The sequence below is a fragment of the Lactuca virosa genome, chromosome 6 (genome assembly GCF_052849685.1).
Source record: "Lactuca virosa cultivar CGN04683 chromosome 6, Lactuca_virosa_CGN04683_v6, whole genome shotgun sequence".
NCBI classification, from domain to species: domain Eukaryota; kingdom Viridiplantae; phylum Streptophyta; class Magnoliopsida; order Asterales; family Asteraceae; genus Lactuca; species Lactuca virosa.
In genome coordinates this window covers 222,450,989-222,470,508 of record NC_136431.1, presented here as the reverse complement: position 1 = coordinate 222,470,508, position 19,520 = coordinate 222,450,989, and the positions used below count along the sequence as shown (strand labels likewise).

Below are 19,520 nucleotides of genomic sequence, written 5' to 3'. Positions count from 1 at the left end.
TGCTCGGATCCCGCACCCGATCCTGATCCTGATCCTGATCCAGACCCTGAACCTCCTGCTCCATGACGTGTAACCACCATTCTGAAACAAGACACATAAACGTCAGGGTCATACATACTCTCGAGAGGTCTCACACACTCTCCAAGTTCCCTGGTTCTATCTTAGCCCTCCTTGATTCAAGTACGGATCCTCTGCTTCCAGTAGTACGGGCCCATACTACCTTCCACATCTATACGTACTTTTTTCATGGATTGCTTCGACTTCACCAAGTCCCATTCACTAATACTGCTTCCTAACTAACCTCATCCTAGGCTTGTCCTAGGGCACTCTCCGACCTATATTCCGCCATCAGCTGCACAAGGAGTCCCTACCATCTTTCCCTAACTAGCTTGCGAATACTATTACATATTCGCTTACTATTTAGTTAAAGCTAGTGGGAATCCCTATAGGCACAAAGCAAGCAGCATTCGTGCATTGAGTAACCATTACCAAGCATAACCTAATCAGGCTATCATACTGCCGACTAACCAGCCCTATCATATAGCTCAATAAACTCATATAACAGGCATATAAGGCATCCTTCCTAGATCCTTATCCCTAATCTAGCATACAGTTCTCATGATCATATCATATAACATAACATATCATGTATGGGTATCTTGGGGAAAACTTACTTGAGCTCCGCCGGTTGCGCGCATCACACACTTTGTTCTTTTCCCAAACTCCTTATTTTTAAATTTTTAGAAAACCATTTTTCTTATAAAGATCCTACAAGCCCTCGATTTGAGTCCGGACACCCCCGAAGGTGTGCCCGAATCCCTCAAATCAAGGCTCTGATACCAACTTGTAACATCCCAAAATCGAGACCCAAAATTTTTTGTTTAATTATATTACTTATAAAAATAGTATACGGAAAACATCGTTATTATCATTTCAAAACATCAAGTCACAAAATCACAAGTCTCGAAAACCATAACATCAAATAGTAAAACGTCATAGTACAATCCCAGGGTTCTCAAAGCGGAATTCATGTGTGTGCAATGCGCTGCTACCCTGCCGACTCCTTCCCCTTAGATGAAGAGGTACCTGAAACCAAAACTGAAAACCGTAAGCACAAAGATTAGTGAGTTCCCCCATCATACCACATACCATACAACATACATACTGTCGGGCAGTTTTGGGGTGCCCGAATTACCAATGTCAAGCCATTCTGGGGTGCTGACCTACCCGTGTCAAGCCATTATGGGGTGCTGACCTACCCGTGTCAGGCCATTCTGGGGTGCTTGCCTACCCTCCGGTCTATCTCACCCGTTCACGGGGACTATTTCACCCCCTACTACTATCACATAATAACATATCATAATCATGATGTCAGACATATTTGGGGTGTCCGACCTATCCTTCGGCCCTAACGACCGAATCGGGGGACTATTCCCCCTACTACCACTATCACATAGAACATATCATATTGGCACATAGAACACATCAAGTAATAGCAAACCAGACAATTATCACAAAGACAATCATCTTAATTGTAATCAACTACTAATGGGTCGGCCTTGGTGCCTTAGACCCACTTCTACTAGAAGGTAACTCACCTCAATGTCGTGGAGTGTCTGCGCTGTCCTCGGTATGGAAATCAACTCTTCTCGACACCTCAATCCCTACAAAACATCCTTTCTACAATACCATTTCATACTCATAACCCCTACAAGGGTCAACTCACGTCCAAGTCAAAGTCAAGGTCAAAACCTTGGTCAAAGTCAACATCTGGTTGAATCGACTCGCCGAGTTGGTCCACCAACTCGCCGAGTCCCCATGTCCATAAAATGTTACCATCCCGTCCCTACTCGTCGAGTCTAGCAAAAGCTCGACGAGTTCTCCTTCAACAACATATCAGACTATCTTCAACCGACTCGCCGAGTTCGTTCTTGAACTCGTCGAGTTCATCTTCATCCGAATGAATGAGTCTAGTCTATGACTCGCCGAGTTCTCCTTGAACTCGTCGAGTCCGTCTTCATGAGGTTGGGACATTGCCTTGAACTCGCCGAGTCTGTTCATCCACTCGCCGAGTCCTATGATTTCTAGGTCCAAAACAAGCCCTTAGCAGGCTGAGTGTTCCTTCCACTCAACCAAAACCATTCCCAGAAGACGTTTGGGGGGAAAAATGCGTCCCGACTCGCCGAGTCACCCAAACGACTCGTCGAATCTCTCTTTGTCCAAAACTATACAGTCGATTATAAGGGTTCTTAATGCATCAAAACCATATATCTGACCTCCTAGGGTCCATTTCATACGTAAGGCTACGAACTTGATGTCCATGCATGGGGTTTTTGGCTCCAAAATCCTTAAAAAGGGGGTTTATAAGATGCATGAGCTTCCCATGGCCATAAAGTTGGCACCATTATGCCATGTGAACCCTCAATGATTCGAGATCTTAAGTGTAAGTCCATGATTCACACTCAATCCGAATATGGCCTTAGAAATGCCCCCAAAATGATAAGATCTAAGCCCTAGAGGAGATCTATCAAATGAGAAGTCAAGGTTGAAGCTTTTTACCTTGAATGGGATGGAAATAAATCAAAACCTCTGGATCTACTAGTCTTCTCTTGATCTTCCAAGCTTCCTTCTCTTCTTCAAACTTCAAACCACCACAAACACACACAAAAATAGCTCAAGATCACTCAAACAAGGTTAGGGTTTCAATCTAGGGCTTCTCTGAGTTGGGAGGGGTAATGGAGGCTGGTTTGGGACGAGATAAAGTGTTTAAATAGGGTGCAAACCCTAAATATTAGGGTTTTGTCCAGACAGCTCCTACTCGTCGAGTAGATCACTAAAACCCCCGCATAATGTCGAGTCTACTCGACGAGTTGGGCCTCCAAATCGCCGAGTTCCAGAGTAGAATACCAAAATACTTGAATTTAAATACGTACCAGGAACCAGGTGTTACAATCCTTAGACAACATTAAGGGACAACGGAAGCAACATTATATATCCCTTAAAATATGTATAATTTATAACATATCAAAAACCATTTGTGCAGCTATACATCCCTATAAATATAAAGGATGCTCAATGATTCTGGGGAGTTTTGGATTTCCATTATTCATGCTTACAATCCACGATAGTTCCCGATGTTGTAGTTATCGTAAGCGCACCCTAGTTTATAGTTATGCGGTCCCGTATCCACAAAATCTTAGTGGCTATCCAGTACTTAGTTAACCAATCCACTGACGCAATCCCCCTTAATAGCTTCACATTTAAACTTGTGAAGACCATAGACGTACCACAACAGTTTGACGAGAGATAGAGAGATAGAGAGATAAAGAGAGAGAGAGAGAGATAGATAGATAGATATATAAAGAGAGGAGAGTAGAGTTTTCGTATGTTGTTCCTAGAAAGGTTGGCCACTAGTCAATCAGTGACCATTGAGGGTGGCACCACCACATGGGCTAACACATATAAGAGATTATTTTCACACTTACCATGGGGTACACATCAAAAATAGCGGTCCATTTAGATACTTTATTATTATTTTAACATAGACCTGACAATTCTCGACACGACCCGCGACACGACATGAAATAAACGGGTTTGGGTTGAGTTTTTCAACCCGTCAACCCGCCAACCCATCAACCCGTTTATTAAACAGGTCATATATTGGTTTCTTAAAAAATATATGGGTTGACCCGCCAACCTGTTTAGAATTGTAATAAAAAACAATTATATATTTTTTAAATGTATTAAGTATTATACACTATATAGTTTATACTTTATACTAGGATAGGATACCCGATATCATTGACCATTTGACATTTGGCGTTTGCCCTAAATAATCTCAGTATCACACAAACAAAATCGAATAAGCCCTCTCTCGCTCTCCCCTATGTGATGAACGACATAAAAAACACACAAAGAATGGCGGCATGAATGATTGAATCATTATCGAACGACGTCGACGCCTGAACGAGAACGACGGACGCACAACGCAGTAGATAATCGATTTGCTGCGATCCAACCTACGAAGCCAAATCTGACCCACGAACCCGTCAACCTGTGAACCCGTATAAATAAGTGGGTTGACGGGTGATATATGAGTTTATGTTCCAAACCCGCTAACCCATGACTTGTATAATTAAATGGGTCGTGTTCGTGTTGGTATATTTTGACCCGCCAACCCGAACACGACACGACTGCCATGCCTATTTTAACATATGTGGATATTTGTTTTTGCTATACCTTTTTTGTTGATGTGAAAAACATGAGTTGGCTTTACTTATAATCATACATTTGGATTTGTTTAATAAACCAAAATATATTATTAAATAAGTCCTAAACGAAACAAATATGGCCATAATAAAATGATAGTTAATATAAATAACAATAGAAACATACAAACATAAAGTTATCTATCTTCTTTTATTACGAACTAGTTGTGAGACCCATGTATTACATGAGTTAATTTAAAAAAAAAAACTAAATATAAAAGTCAAAATATCTGAAAACTTTGAATTTATAAGAAAATAAGAAAAATAATGAATTACTATAATTGAAATGTTTTTTTTATCTTTTAAATTTAAACAAATAATTTATATAAATAAACCAAACAAACTAATAAGATTTAATTTGAGAAATTTGAAATTAAAATGTAAGTTCATTAATGAAATTGATATCAATTTATTACTACATCTATTTTAATTATTACATTAAAATATTATGTGAAATTTAATAAAATAGAAAAACTCATAAAATGACATGTGGAAAAAAAAAAGTTAATTCAAAATAACCACAAAATTATATTTGGCAAATTGAATAATAGTGTGACATGTGGCAAAAAAACCTTCGTAGTTTTTTTATCTTTTAAATTTAAACAAATAATTTAAATAAAGAGTAAATTACACGAATGGTCCCTACGGTTTAGGGTAATTTACGCGTTTGGTCCCTAACATATATTTTTTTAACTCGGAAGGTCTCTATTGTTTCTTTTTGTTACGTGTTTGGTCATTGTCTTACCTAAAAAAACTATTTTTCCCTTGATTTTTTAATTTATTTAAATAAACACACTCCCAACTCCACCCCTCACCTTACCTTACCTACCCCACCATTTTTCTCTAGTTAAGTAATAGTCTTTTTAGGTAAGATAGAAACCAAGCGTGTAACAAAAACAAACAGTAGGGACCAAGCGCATAACAAAAAGAAACAATAATGACTTTCCGAATTAAAAAAATAAGTTAGAGACCAAGCGCGTAAATTACCCAAACCATAGGGACCATTCGTGTAATTTACTCTTAAATAAATAAACAAAAGAAACTAATAAGCTTTAATTTGGGAATTTTGAAATTAAAATATAAGTTTATTAATGAAATTGATATCAATTTATTACTACATCTATTGTAATTATTATATTAAAATATTATGTGGAATTTAATAAAATATTAAAACTCATAAAATGACATGTGGAAAAAAAATTAATTCAAAATAACTACAAGATGACATTTGGCAAATTGAATAATAGTGTGACATGTGACAAAAAAACCTTCATTTATTAGAGTAGAATGAAATTTCGGATAGTCGTACGAGAATTTTACTTTCTCTTTATCAACCCATGCTTCTACATAGTTCTCACATATTTTCCAAAACTCACCATCTACAATCTCATGGTTATGTTCGACTTTCTTTATCTAACACCCAACGACTTTGATATATTTCTCCGTGTCCACTATCCATTTTTTTTCTTGTCTTCAATGCCTTGTAACTTACCCTGTATTTGTTGTTCGAGTTTCTTAGATTCCACTTTCAATTTTTCGTACTCCACTTCTTTATCTTGTATCATCTTCCTCATAGATTCAAAGATGCCTCAACACCTTAGCTAATTGTTGGAGCTCGACGGACGGCTAGCGTTGGGAAAGAATTTCGATCAGTTAGAAGACATTTTCATATAATGGTTTAATGGTTTTTGGTGTAAATTATGTTAAGATCTAAATTGATTTAAATAGATTCTGAAAATGAAGGTAGATTCAAAATGTAAATGATTTTAAATGATACGTGAGAAATCATAAGTAGTTAGATAGTAAAATGTTAAGTGATGATGAAATGGTAGATAAAAGTTTCTAAAAAAACAACTCTGGAATGCCAACTTGAAAATCTAGACTCGACTCTAGAATACAGTGCTCCTAGAAAAAAGTTGTTATTTTATAAAAACCAAAAAAATGGTTATTATTATTAAAAATCTAGTTTATAAAAGTTAGTTTAATCAATATCCCAACAATAGTTATTTTATGATTTGTTTAATACTTTATTTTTTTAAACAAATGTAGTTTGGAAAAATAAAATTAAATATTAATGAGTCATTAAGTTAACGTCGACCATTTACAAAGAGGGAAAAATTGTAGTTTGGAAAAATAAAATAGTTATGAGTCATTAAGGTAATGTCGACGAGTTACAAAAGGGAAATATGTAAATAAAAATTAAAATGTTAGACAAACAACAGAATCTTCCATATCGAATCCTTGTTATTGGTCGGATTTAAAGTTGTTTTTGGATGTTAAAGAAACCACCAATCAACAGTGGCTGCTCTACAGTTTCTTGTTTTCGTTAAACTGTGGGTTTAATTGGTCAACAACTTAATTAAACGAACGGTGTTGATAATAAGACACTTCTTAGACACCATATCATCATTTTTATAAAAAGCCAACATATAATCAGCTATTATAATCAGTTTTTTCGGAAAACAATAAAATTTCAACTAATAAAAATATTTCAAAAATTAATTAGGTGTCTATATGGAAAATGAGGTTTTTTTTAGCCAAAAACTATCCCACCAAAGCAAAACCTGGTGGCAGGTTTCTAGTTCTGGTTTATCCTATTTTTTACTAGATTCTACAAACTCAAATCAAACCTTCTCGATCATTAGATTAATATACTCCCCCCATCCTTTAAATACCCAATTTTCATTACTCCTTCATATCAAGCAATTAACAAACCCAACTGAAGTTGTTTTCATATTCTCTCTTTCAACGATCAAGTAACTAGAAGATAAAAATGCCAAGCACTACTAACCAGGTGATTCGATGCAAAGGTAAGCATTTCATTCATTCTTTTATGATTTTCCTTACAAGAAGAATTGCTGATGGTGAATGTAAATGTGACAGCGGCGGTGGCATGGGAAGCCGGAAAGCCACTGGTGATTGAAGAAGTGGAGGTGGCGCCACCCCAGAAAATGGAAGTTCGAATCAAAATCCTCTTCACCTCCCTGTGCCACACCGATGTTTACTTCTGGGAAGCCAAAGTAATTAATCCACTAGCCCTTTTACTTAAATATCTGTAAAAACTCAAATCCTGAATCTTGGTTTTCTATGAACTTTTCAGGGTCAGAATCCCGTGTTTCCCCGAATTTTAGGACATGAAGCTGGAGGGTATGTTTGATTATTATTGTATTAAATCGAAAAGGGTTTGTATTCGGATAAAAAAATCTGATCAATTTGAACAGGGTAGTTGAGAGTGTTGGGGAAGGAGTGACTGATCTTCAGCCTGGAGATCATGTCCTCCCTGTTTTCACCGGAGAATGCAAAGAGTGCGCCCACTGTAAATCAGAAGAGAGCAACATGTGCGACCTTTTGAGAATCAACACCGACAGGGGAGTCATGATTCACGATCAAAAATCTCGATTTTCCATCAACGGAAAACCAATTTTCCATTTCGTCGGAACTTCAACTTTCAGTGAATACACCGTCGTTCATGTTGGCTGTCTTGCCAAAATCAACCCTCTTGCTCCTCTTGACAAAGTCTGCATCCTCAGTTGTGGGATCTCCACAGGTATAAAAAAGAAAAAATCATAATCAATATTCTCCGATTACAGTTCCATTGGTGTTTTCTTGACCTAATTAATCTTCGTGTTTTCTTCAGGTCTTGGTGCTACTCTGAACGTTGCAAAACCTAAAAAAGGCTCATCTGTCGCCATTTTTGGATTGGGAGCTGTGGGGCTTGCTGTGAGTTTTCTGAAATTTCTAACTTAACTTTCTCAAGAAAAGCTCATTCATGGCTAAACAAAGCTAATGGTTTGTTTGTGATTAGGCTGCTGAAGGTGCAAGAATTGCAGGGGCTTCAAGGATCATTGGAGTTGATCTCAATGCCAACAGATTTGAGCTTGGTTAGATTTTGCTTCATGAAACTGTGAATAAAAACCAGTTTGATAAATGGTGAATCTCATATATATTTTTTTTGGTTTCAACAGCAAAGAAATTTGGGGTGACAGAGTTTGTGAACCCAAAAGATCACACGAAACCAGTACAAGAAGTGATTGCAGAGATGACAAATGGAGGAGTTGACAGGAGTGTCGAATGCACTGGTCATATTGATGCTATGATATCTGCCTTCGAATGTGTTCATGATGTATGAATTTAATCAATTCATCTCACTCATATAATGAATTAATGATTCATGCTTAATTACAATAACAAATATTGAATACTTACAGGGTTGGGGTGTTGCTGTTCTTGTGGGTGTTCCACATAAAGATGCTGTTTTCAAGACAAGTCCATTGAATCTATTGAACGAAAGGACTCTGAGGGGAACCTTTTTTGGAAACTATAAACCTCGATCCGATATTCCTTCTGTGGTTGAAAAGTATATGAATAAGGTAACCCATTTTATAGCTCCAAAGTTGAATTGTAAATGAATAAAATGGCTTGGAAGCATGATGAACTTGAGTTGATTTTGTGCAGGAACTTGAGTTGGAGAAGTTCATTACTCATGAATTGCCATTTTCTGAGATCAATAAGGCTTTTGATTTGATGCTTAAAGGTGAAGGTCTCCGATGCATAATTCGGATGGGTGAATAAATGGAGAGGAAAGTTTTTAAAAATGTTGTATAACTGTAGTTCAAGTTTCATAACATATCAAGTGTCTTCTTTGATCTTATTATGTATGGGTGTTTCTGTGTTGAAATCCCGAGTTTATATATTCCAGTAGTTATTATTAGCTCACTTCTCTTGGTAAATTTTAATGTTTTTGCATCATACATTGTAGTAGAAAGATTATTTTTGTCAAAGTTTAATCCTTTGTTTAATGTTTTATTGTCACCTTAAACTCGATATATACCACACTTTAGGACACTAATGCCAAAGGGAGTGGGCTCGCTAAGAACACTCGCCAAGGCATTCTTAGCACCTGCTACACCACCCCCTGCCATGCGCTAAGAGGGGCGCTAAGAAGAGATCGCTGCCTACATAGCGAGAGGAGAGAGAAGAGAGAAAATAGGATGGTGGGTTTTGATTGGCTAGTTCCTGTTTTTTTTTTCTTTTTTTAATTTTGTTTTACCAAAATAAAATCTATTAACCTAACACATTATCACTCCCTACCTTTTTATAACTTTGATGTAGCACTCCTTCTAGCCTATGTGGCATGAAAAAAATCTGATGTCATGCTAAACATGCTACTACTCCTTTCAGCCTAATGGTATACCTACAAGTGTTTTTGTATAAAATTTATATGCTATAATTGTATTCCAATAATCTTTAATGCAACATCTCCAGTTTCATAAAGATAGTACCTATAATTTTATTTTATTTTTTTTATGTATAAACGTTTATTACCACAAAAATATTCAACCATCAAAATAACAAGAATATTTACTAAACATCTACTTTAATTGTTATTTACGATAACAATATATTTACATAATATGTAACTATTTAAATATAATATCAATGCATTTTGTATTTCTCTACCTCGAATAACAACATATGTATATTCTTTTACATATAATAACAAGGTGCTTTCTTCGGTTTTGATTTCAATCGGGTTGGGATACCACTTTTAGAAGAAAACCGAAAGGGGGGATAGAGGCTGAGCAATGGTCTAATTTCAGACTTGATGTCCTCGGTTTTGCTTTCTTCGTCTGCGGATAGGTGGAGTTGCTCGCTCGATGGTTCCGACTCTTTCTCTGTGAGCTCTGCTAATTGATAAGAATCTTCTTATTGTCTAGGATACAGTGACTAGATGGTGTCGCCTTACGCCTATTAAAGTTAATGCTTTTGTTTGGCGTCTTTCTTGAACAAATTACCTTCTTGGTATAACTTATCTCAAAAAGGGATTGAGATTAATTCTATTTTATGCCCTATTTGCGAGAAGGAAGTTAAGACTAATACACACTTGTTCTTCGAGTGTGATTTGGCTAGAGACTTATTGAATCTTGTTTGCATATGGTGGATTGTTCAGACACCTACTTTGTTTTGTTTCCAAGATTGGTTTGCTTGGATTGGCGCCTTGCGTTTGTCTTTAATTTGTCAAGATTTTTTGGAGGCGTTTTGTTTCACTTTTTGGTGGTCGATTTGGTGTTTTAGAACCGCTTTACTTTTTGGTAAAGTTAAGCCTAAATTTTTTTTGTTGTTTGATAAGGTGATGACTTAGAGTTTCATTTGGGCTAGTAGTAGGTGTTGTAAAACTATGGTCAATTGGGTTGCCTGGTTGCATGATCCAATTTTATCTATTACTTTCATGTAATTGTTTTTCTTTCTAGCGTCTTGCTAGTTTTCCTTAATAAAGCTGATGTTCTAAAAAATAACAAGATGCTTAACTTTCTAATAATAATATGTAATCCAGTAGCGGAACCATAGAAAGTCCAAGGTGTAGCACACGAGAAAATTTACATTACATTGGAAAAAAAATTAAGCCGAAAAATTTAAGGAGTACCACCCGCTACCCCTAGAACCCATAGTTGCGCCCCTGATGTAATCTAACACTTGTAAATATTTTACAATTTTAAAATTATACCATTACTACGATAAGAAATAAGAGAAATAATGTAATATATAAAAACATATAATACTAAATTAGTATGACTTAAAAGTAAAATATGGAAAAAGTTATATAAATGGTCTTGTTGGTTTACAAAGGTTCCGGTCCTTATGAGAATTTTGATACGAAGTGATCTTTAAGAAAGGAAAATCTTGCACTACATGTATGTTCTTATGGCTAATACCGTTAAAAATATCAGTTAAATATTTATCAAATGATTAATATACATTTTTTTTATAAAATGATTTTTAATTAAAGAACAAGAAAACCCCAACCGCATCCCTTTTATCTTCATCACCCACAATGGTTCATCTCTCTGCCCCTTACTCCTCCAAACCCAACACCATAACCGCCTCCCACCGACAATCCTTCGCCCTTTAACCCACATCCACTGACTCCCATTTACAGTGTCACTAATCACCACCACACACCAATCTCACCATCTATCTATGAATCCCATTTACAATGCTCTTTGCAACTAGTAACTATCTCTAATAAAACCTTCAAGCTACAAAAAAACCCCTTCTAACCATTTACATTTACGATGCCCCTGTTATATTTGTCAGTAGTTCATGTACATAAAAAAGATAGAGCACCATTGGAAGCACCATCATACAAATAGCTTTGAGTTGCTATGGCTTCAAAACCAAAATAACACCTAATAAAACTTAAGAATCAACACTCAACAACGAAAAAAAAAACAAAGTTAAACATTAGAAGATCAACAAAGCTAATAGTCAATAGTTCATGTACATCAAAAAGATAGAGCGCCACCGTACAAATAGCTTTGAGCTGCCATGACTTCAAAACCAAAATAACACCTAATAGAACTTAAGAATAACACTCAATCAACCAGTGGCGAGGCTATGTGTAAGGAAGGTGGGTCCTAGGACCCACCTAATTTTTTTAATTTATCTAAAATTTCTATAGAAATTTTTTAGGGACCTATCTTTAAAAAATATTTAGCACCTACCTTACCAATAAAAATCTTTTTTACACAGAAAAATGTATATAGAAAAATTAGTGAACCATATGGTTTTTTATTTTAGACTCGTCACTACAATCAACCATAATTTTTTTGTTAGATTTCAAATGAGATACCAGGTCTAACTTTCGTTGGTGATGACGATCTCAGTGATATGGGAGGTATAGGAGCATCTGTTGCTCACACCCATCACAACAATCCACAAATAAGTTCAGTGAACCCAAGCCAATCTTATTCACATTTGCACCCCGTGCGCGCAAAAGAGAGCCTCTTGTTCACATTTACAAGAATAATAAGCCTTTATAATTATAAACTCATTTTCTTTTCAAGCTCCCACCCATGTGGAATGAAATAAAAGCCAATTAACTCATTTGTTAATTTCTTTCAAACACCTCATTTTAACATACAACTTTTCATTTATTTTTAATCTGTTTTGGACATGTGATATATCAAAATGAATGTATCTTAGAGGAGAAGACAAACGTATAATCATTTATCCATTTTGATTATATTTATAGTTCGAAATTTGTGCTCAAAAATGAAAAATAACCAATTTTTAAATCGGTTAAAACCAATTTTCCAATAGGATGTATTAGTAAAGGAGATATATGATAAAGAAAAAAAAGATAACAAGAAATGAACGTTAGATACGATTATATTAAGAGATAGCGATAAAAAAAACTAAAATAGAAAAACAAGTAAAATGTCCTCAGGTGTAATCAATGTTTTAAAAATTGGTTCAAACCGGTTGGGCCGGGAACTGTAGACGAGAACGGTTCAATAATGACCGGTTTTATGTCAATTTCTTGATCGGATCAAACTGGACGGTTTCTTCAAAAACTGAGTTAAATCGGTAAAAAACATTTGAAACTAGTTTATTGGACTTGTATAGTTGGATTTTACTTAACCCGTTAAAAAACAACACATTTCTAAAGAAAATTTAACATTTTTAGAGTGTACACAACTCGAAGGCCGACACACAACACCGTTAGATGTAGGAAACTTTTTTGGTTGAATCGGCGATTTAACCAGAAACCAGTCATCAGACTGGTTCAACTAAAAAATCAGTTTTAAAACATTTGGTGTAATGCACAATTTCCCCTGAGTCAGGGACTATATCACCAAGAATTTAACGAGGTCAATTCCAGGGACAAAAATCAATACAAAACTTGAAATAGCAACTAAAGTTGAAAAACAACTTTAGTTTTGGACTAAGGACGGTAGAAATTAGAAATAACAGGGACCATGGTTGTAATTTACTCTTAATGTTTTTAATGTTGGAGACTCTGTGGACCCAATCTATATATTCTTCAAAAGAAAACCACCCATCAGTGGGTACTTTACAGTTTCTTGTTTTCGTTAAACGGTGGGTTTAACTTGTCAACGGCTTCATCGATGGAAACCCGGCAAATCAAAACCTGGTGGTCGGTTTACAGTTTTGGTATATGCACTCCCTCGACCTATAAATACCCAATTGCTTAGATTACTGCTTCATATCACATAATTAGCAAACGCAATTGAAGTTGTTTTCAGATACTCTGTATTTGCGATCAGATAACAAGAAGATTAAATGTCGAGCACTAATAATCAGGTGATTCGATGCAAAGGTAAGCATTTTATTCTTTCTTTTGTGATTTCCCTATCAAGCAGAAAATTTTTGGTACGGTGCTTGATGATGAATGTAAATGTGACAGCGGCGGTAGCATGGGAAGCCGGAAAGCCACTAGTGATTGAAGAAGTGGAGGTGGCGCCACCCCAAAAAATGGAAGTTCGAATCAAAATACTCTTCACCTCCCTGTGCCACACCGATGTTTACTTTTGGGAAGCGAAGGTAACCAATCTACTAGCCCTTTTACTTAAATCTCTGTCAAAAACTCAAATCCTGAATCTTCGTTTCCTTCCGATGAACTTTTCAGGGTCAGAATCCCGTGTTTCCCCGAATTTTAGGACATGAAGCTGGAGGGTATGTTTGATTCTTGTATTAAATCGAAAAGGGTTTGTAATCGGATAAAAATTTGATAAATTTAACTGACGTGAACAGGGTTGTGGAGAGTGTTGGGGAAGGAGTGACTGATCTTCAGCCCGGAGATCATGTTCTCCCTGTTTTCACCGGAGAATGCAAAGATTGTGCTCACTGTAAGTCGGAAGAGAGCAACATGTGTGACCTTTTGAGAATCAACACCGATAGAGGAGTCATGATTCACGATCAAAAATCTCGATTTTCCATCAACGGGAAACCCATTTTCCATTTCGTCGGAACTTCAACTTTCAGTGAATACACCGTCGTTCATGTTGGCTGTCTTGCCAAAATCAACCCTCTTGCTCCTCTTGACAAAGTCTGTATCCTCAGTTGTGGGATCTCCACAGGTACAAAAACAAATTATAATCAACATTCTCCGATTATAATTCTAATGGGTATTTTCTTAGCCTAAATAATCTTCGTGTTTTCAGGTCTTGGTGCTACTCTGAACGTTGCAAAACCTAAAAAAGGCTCATCTGTCGCCATTTTTGGACTAGGAGCTGTGGGGCTTGCTGTGAGTTTTCTGGAATTTCTAAGTTTCTCAAAAAGTCTCATTCATGGCCAAAAAAAGCTAATGGTTTGTTTGTGATTAGGCTGCTGAAGGTGCAAGAATTACAGGGGCTTCAAGGATTATTGGTGTTGATCTCAATGCCAACAGATTTGAGCTTGGTAAGATTTTGCTACCTGCATTTGTGAATAAAAACTCGACATATGATATGATTAATGAATCTGATATATTTTTGTTTTTTTTGGCTTCAACAGCAAAGAAATTTGGAGTGACTGAGTTTGTGAACCCAAAAGACCACAAGAAACCAGTACAAGAAGTAATTGCAGAGATGACAAATGGAGGTGTTGACAGGAGTGTTGAATGCACTGGTCATATTGATGCTATGATATCTGCCTTCGAATGTGTTCATGATGTAAGAATTTAATCAATTCATCTCACTCATATAATGAATTAATGATTCATGCTTAATTACAATAACAAATATTGAATACTTACAGGGTTGGGGTGTTGCTGTTCTTGTGGGTGTTCCACATAAAGATGCTGTTTTCAAGACAAGTCCATTGAATCTATTGAACGAAAGGACTCTGAAGGGAACCTTTTTTGGAAACTATAAACCTCGATCCGATATTCCTTCTGTGGTTGAAAAGTATATGAATAAGGTAACCCATTTTATAGCTTCAAAGTTGAATTATAAATGAATAAAATGGCATGGAAGCATGATGAACTTGAGTTGATTTTATGCAGGAACTTGAGTTGGAGAAGTTCATAACACATGAAGTGCCGTTTTCTGAGATCAATAAGGCTTTTGATTTGATGCTTAAAGGTGAAGGTCTCCGATGCATAATTCGGATGGGTGAATAAATGGAGGGGAAGATTTTAAAAATGTTGTATAATAGTAGTTTATATTTCATATAATATCGGATCAAAGTGTCTTCTTTGATCTTACTAAGTATCAGTGTTTCTGTGTTCTGTGTTGTGTTGAAATCCCTGAGTTTATATATTCCAATGATTATTAATTAGTTCACTTCTCTTGGTAAATTTTTGATGTTTTTTTCACATATATTGTAGTAGAAAGCTTATTTTTGTCAAAGTTTAATCCTTTGTCTAATGTCTTACTGTCATCTTAAACTCGATATATACCACAATTTAGGTCACTAAGGTTATATGGAGTACATCCATAACTCGCTCGTAAGATGGCTAGGCATAACCAAATCATGCGATACTTGCCTATGAACATGCCCCTTAGTGGCGGACGCAGACTGTTTTAGTAGGGGTGTCGCTCGTACTTCAAGCCGGTGCACCTAATAGAAAAAAAAAATTACAGCCGGAAATTGAGCAGTTGCCCGGGACCCCAATGCTCCACTAAGGTCCGCCACTGATGCCCCTAAGGTCCATAAGTGGCTAGTGGTAGAGAGAGAGAGAGAGAGAGACGATCTGTTGACCATTCTTTTGAACGTTGGAATATATTAACTTCTCAAAAAAATAAAAACAAATAAATAAATAAAACTATTCAATAGTTTATCTATAAATACCACTTAATTTATAAACTATAACAAACTACAATCATCAATTCTTTCTCTCTATACAAAATTTTCATTCACCAAACATCTTAAACTGATGAATAATTTGTGAACTTCTTTGTCATCTTCATCTTTGTCTGATGACGATGATATGTTTTTTTACTCGTTGCTGGAAACGACAGTCACTCCGATGTGTTAAGACTGTGAAAGTTCAAACACCATTAAGAGGGTCAGGCGGCTTCCTTTGATTATGATAGCCGAGGGTTATTGACTCTCCATCGAAGGGTGTGGGTTCCTTAATAGGGTGGTGTGCGGTAGGTTTTGATGGAGGAGGTGTACAAGTCGAGATTCTCTATTCATCCCAGAGCAACAAAGATATATAGAGATCTTCTTCCCGATTATTGGTGACCATATATGAAGCGAGATGTAGCTTGGTATGAGGAGAGGTGTCTGACTTGGAGGAAAGTTAAGGTCGGGCATCAGCGACCTCACAACAAGATGGAGCCGTTAGATATTCCCGTCTGGAAATGGGAAGAGATTACAATGGATTTTATCACCAAATTGCCTCGGACGGCGCGTAGGGTGGATTCGATATGGGTCATCGTGTATCGATTGACCAAGAGCGCGCATTTCCTTCCGATTTAGGAGAGTATCTCTGTGGAGAAGTTGGCCGACATCTACACCAGGGAGGTTGTGGCACAGCATGGGGTGCCTGTAACACCCAAATTTTCAAAACAATTTTTCACATTTTATAAAACACATTTTCATTCATAATCGTTATAAAAACACCATTGGATCACATAGTCAATCATAACATCATATCCCAAGATCATAATAAAAATCTCCCCGTGTGTGTACTGATCAAGCCGGCGCCTTCCCGCGATCCTCGCTGGTACCTGAGACACATAACACAACACTGTAAGCATAAATGCTTAGTGAGTTCCCCAAAATACCACACACAACACATATTAACCACTCGAGGCTATAACCCTCTGGTCAAGGTGTCTCTGTGGGACCCTCCAGTCCCATAACTCTGTGGGCCCTCTGGCCCTAACTCTGTGGACCTTCCGGTCCTAACTCTGAAAACTCTGTAACATACATAGCATATAACACATAGAAATCACATCATGCAAAAGCATACAGCATACTCTGTCTCATAGCTCTAATTACCACTCTAGGTAAAGTATAGTGAGAAGACTCACCTCGGGTAACTCGGTAAAGCTCGAACTCTGTAAAATCAGGTCTAGCCTCCGCCTAATCATGTAAAATAAATACTCTCAATCAATACATCTCTCAAGGCTAGACTATTCCTCCTCTTAGTACTCTCAGAAGGGTAAAAGACCATTTTACCCCTCTCATAACTCAAAGGCCCCACTATAGACCAAACCCTAAAAGTCAACCAAAAGTCAACCCTCCGGGTTACGCTGCGCGTACCAGATGTGTACGCTGGGCGTACCCGACAGTCTCAGAATCGGGGAACGCCTCCCCGTACGCCGCGCGTACTGGGATTACGCCCGGCGTAAATCCCAGTTTCAGTCCCTTAGCTCTTGAGGTCTTAAACAGTTAAGACTCACGTCCAACTTTTAGATCTAACCATTTTTAAGCCTCTTAATCCATAAAGTCGATGACTTTAAGCCTTTGCATGGCTGAACAAGTCACTAACACCCAAAATATACCATTTCCTAACACTAGAAAGCCCAATACTCAAGCATGATCTCATATCCACGACCAAGATGGGAACTTTATGGATCTACAACACAAATACCACTGAAATGGGACAGATCTAGGTCCATGGAGCACATTACACTCATAAAGTCTCCACCTTTGGGACTTTTAACCCTAAAATGGTCCATGAAGCAACAAACCAAATGAAAAGGAAAGTTTTGAACTTTATACCTCCAAATGCAGCTCCTTCCTCTGTAGATCTCAGATCCAAACTTGCACTTCAAACTCTAGTCTCCACAAACTCCTCTCCTTCTTCTTCACTAGCACACCAAGGCACTTTTAGCTCCAAAATCACACACACTCACTAAGAACGATGAAAAGTTCTCTCTTAGGGTTTTACTCACTGCTATGGAGGCTGAGAAATAAGCCTTAGCATCCAATATATAGGGCACAAGTCAGAAATTAGGGTTTGCACCTGGACACATTACGCCCAGCGTAACCCTGAGTACGCCCAGCGTACTCAGGCGAGTCCGCGTCCAAAATAAGCGCATGAGTACGCGCAGCGTACTCTTGAGTACGCCCAGCGTACTCATTTGCTACCAATTCCTCTTAAGGGCTTAACTTGACATTTTGAATAAAAGAAGGGCTAAATAGTTGTACCTAAATTTCGGGATGTTACAATTCTCCCCCACTAGAACTAGACTTCGCCCTCGAAGTCTCACTCAACAAATAACTCTGGATACTGCTCGCGCATCTCTAACTCCGGCTCCCAGGTCATTTCAGAACCCTTCCGATGTTGCCACTGGACTTGAACCAATGGCACCTCCTTGTTTCTCAAAGTCTTGATCCTTCGATCCACAATCGCAACCGGTCTCTCAACATAATTCAGGCTCGCATCCACCTGAATGTCCTCTAACGGAACCACTGCCGACTCATCAGCGATACACTTCCTCAACTGAGACACGTGGAAGGTGTCGTTAATCTGGCTCAACTCCGTAGGTAGCTCCAAACGATACGCTACCCTGCCCACCCTGGCAGTCACCCTGAAAGGACCAATATACCGAGGTCCCAACTTACCCCTCTTCCTGAATCGGATCACCCCCTTCCAAGGAGATACCTTCAGGAGTACTAAATCACCAACCTGGAACTCAATCCCCGAGCGACGTCTGTCCGCATAACTCTTCTGGCGGCTCTGAGCGGTCAGCAACCTCTGTCTGACCTGCTGAATCTGCTCAGTCGTCTGAAGTACTATCTCTGTACTACCCATCACACGCTGCCCGACCTCTCCCCAGCAAATAGGAGTCCGACACCTCCTCCCATACAACAGCTCAAAGGGTGGCATACCGATGCTCGAATGATGGCTGTTGTTATAGGAAAATTCAGCCAAGGGCAAGTATGTGTCCCAACTCCCTCCGAAATCCAACACACATGCCCGAAGCATGTCCTCGAGCGTCTGAATCGTCCGCTCACTCTGCCCATCTGTCTGGGGGTGGTATGCGGTACTAAAATGTAGCCTCGTACCCAACTCCTCATGAAACTTCTTCCAGAATCTGGAAGTGAAACGCACATCTCGATCTGAGACGATCGAGATCGGCACTCCATGCCGTGATACCACCTCCCTCACGTACAACTCTGCCAACCTCTCAGCGGAGGAGCTCTCACTGATAGCAAGGAAGTGAGCGCTCTTCGTCAATCTGTCCACAATCACCCAAATTGCATCGACGCCCCTCGCAGTCCTTGGCAATTTGGTGATAAAATCCATGGTAATATGTTCCCACTTCCACTCGGGAACCTCCAACGGCTGCAACTTACCATGCGGCCTCTGGTGCTCGGCCTTAACCCTGCGACAGGTCAAGCACCTCTCAACAACCCATGCTATATCCCTCTTCATACAGGGCCACCAATAATCTCTTCTCAGGTCCAAATACATCTTAGTGGCCCCGGGATGGATCGAAAACCTCGATCGGTGTGCCTCCTCCATCAATATGGTACGTGCCCCGCCCACAAATGGCACCCAGATCCGAC

General features: G+C 38.1%; 2 protein-coding genes across 2 annotated transcripts; both read left to right on the top strand.

Moving 5' to 3' along the window:
- Positions 1-6,924: 6,924 nt before the first annotated feature.
- Positions 6,925-8,984, top strand: LOC145119373 (alcohol dehydrogenase 2). Its single transcript, XM_079055019.1, has 9 exons — positions 6,925-7,078; positions 7,152-7,288; positions 7,369-7,415; positions 7,490-7,815; positions 7,906-7,988; positions 8,074-8,149; positions 8,234-8,391; positions 8,477-8,638; positions 8,724-8,984. Exons 1-9 carry the CDS (start codon positions 7,042-7,044, stop codon positions 8,838-8,840), a joined length of 1,143 nt encoding a protein of 380 aa, XP_078911145.1. The 5' UTR covers positions 6,925-7,041; the 3' UTR covers positions 8,841-8,984.
- A 4,132-nt stretch (positions 8,985-13,116) lies between these two features.
- On the top strand, positions 13,117-15,334 carry LOC145119441 (alcohol dehydrogenase 1). The gene is made up of 9 exons (XM_079055106.1): positions 13,117-13,389; positions 13,477-13,613; positions 13,699-13,745; positions 13,824-14,149; positions 14,234-14,316; positions 14,396-14,471; positions 14,565-14,722; positions 14,808-14,969; positions 15,055-15,334. Exons 1-9 carry the CDS (start codon positions 13,353-13,355, stop codon positions 15,169-15,171), a joined length of 1,143 nt encoding a protein of 380 aa, XP_078911232.1. The 5' UTR covers positions 13,117-13,352; the 3' UTR covers positions 15,172-15,334.
- Positions 15,335-19,520: the final 4,186 nt, after the last annotated feature.

Bases quoted from the DNA above. Each gene is read 5' to 3' on its own strand.
- LOC145119373 (XM_079055019.1), top strand. From the start codon at position 7,042: ATGCCAAGCACTACTAACCAGGTGATTCGATGCAAAG. The intron at 7,289-7,368 runs GTAATTAATCCA...TGAACTTTTCAG, and splicing joins TTTACTTCTGGGAAGCCAAA to GGTCAGAATCCCGTGTTTCC. The intron at 8,639-8,723 runs GTAACCCATTTT...GATTTTGTGCAG, and splicing joins TTGAAAAGTATATGAATAAG to GAACTTGAGTTGGAGAAGTT.
- LOC145119441 (XM_079055106.1), top strand. From the start codon at position 13,353: ATGTCGAGCACTAATAATCAGGTGATTCGATGCAAAG. The intron at 13,390-13,476 runs GTAAGCATTTTA...TAAATGTGACAG, and splicing joins TCAGGTGATTCGATGCAAAG to CGGCGGTAGCATGGGAAGCC. The intron at 14,317-14,395 runs GTGAGTTTTCTG...GTTTGTGATTAG, and splicing joins TAGGAGCTGTGGGGCTTGCT to GCTGCTGAAGGTGCAAGAAT.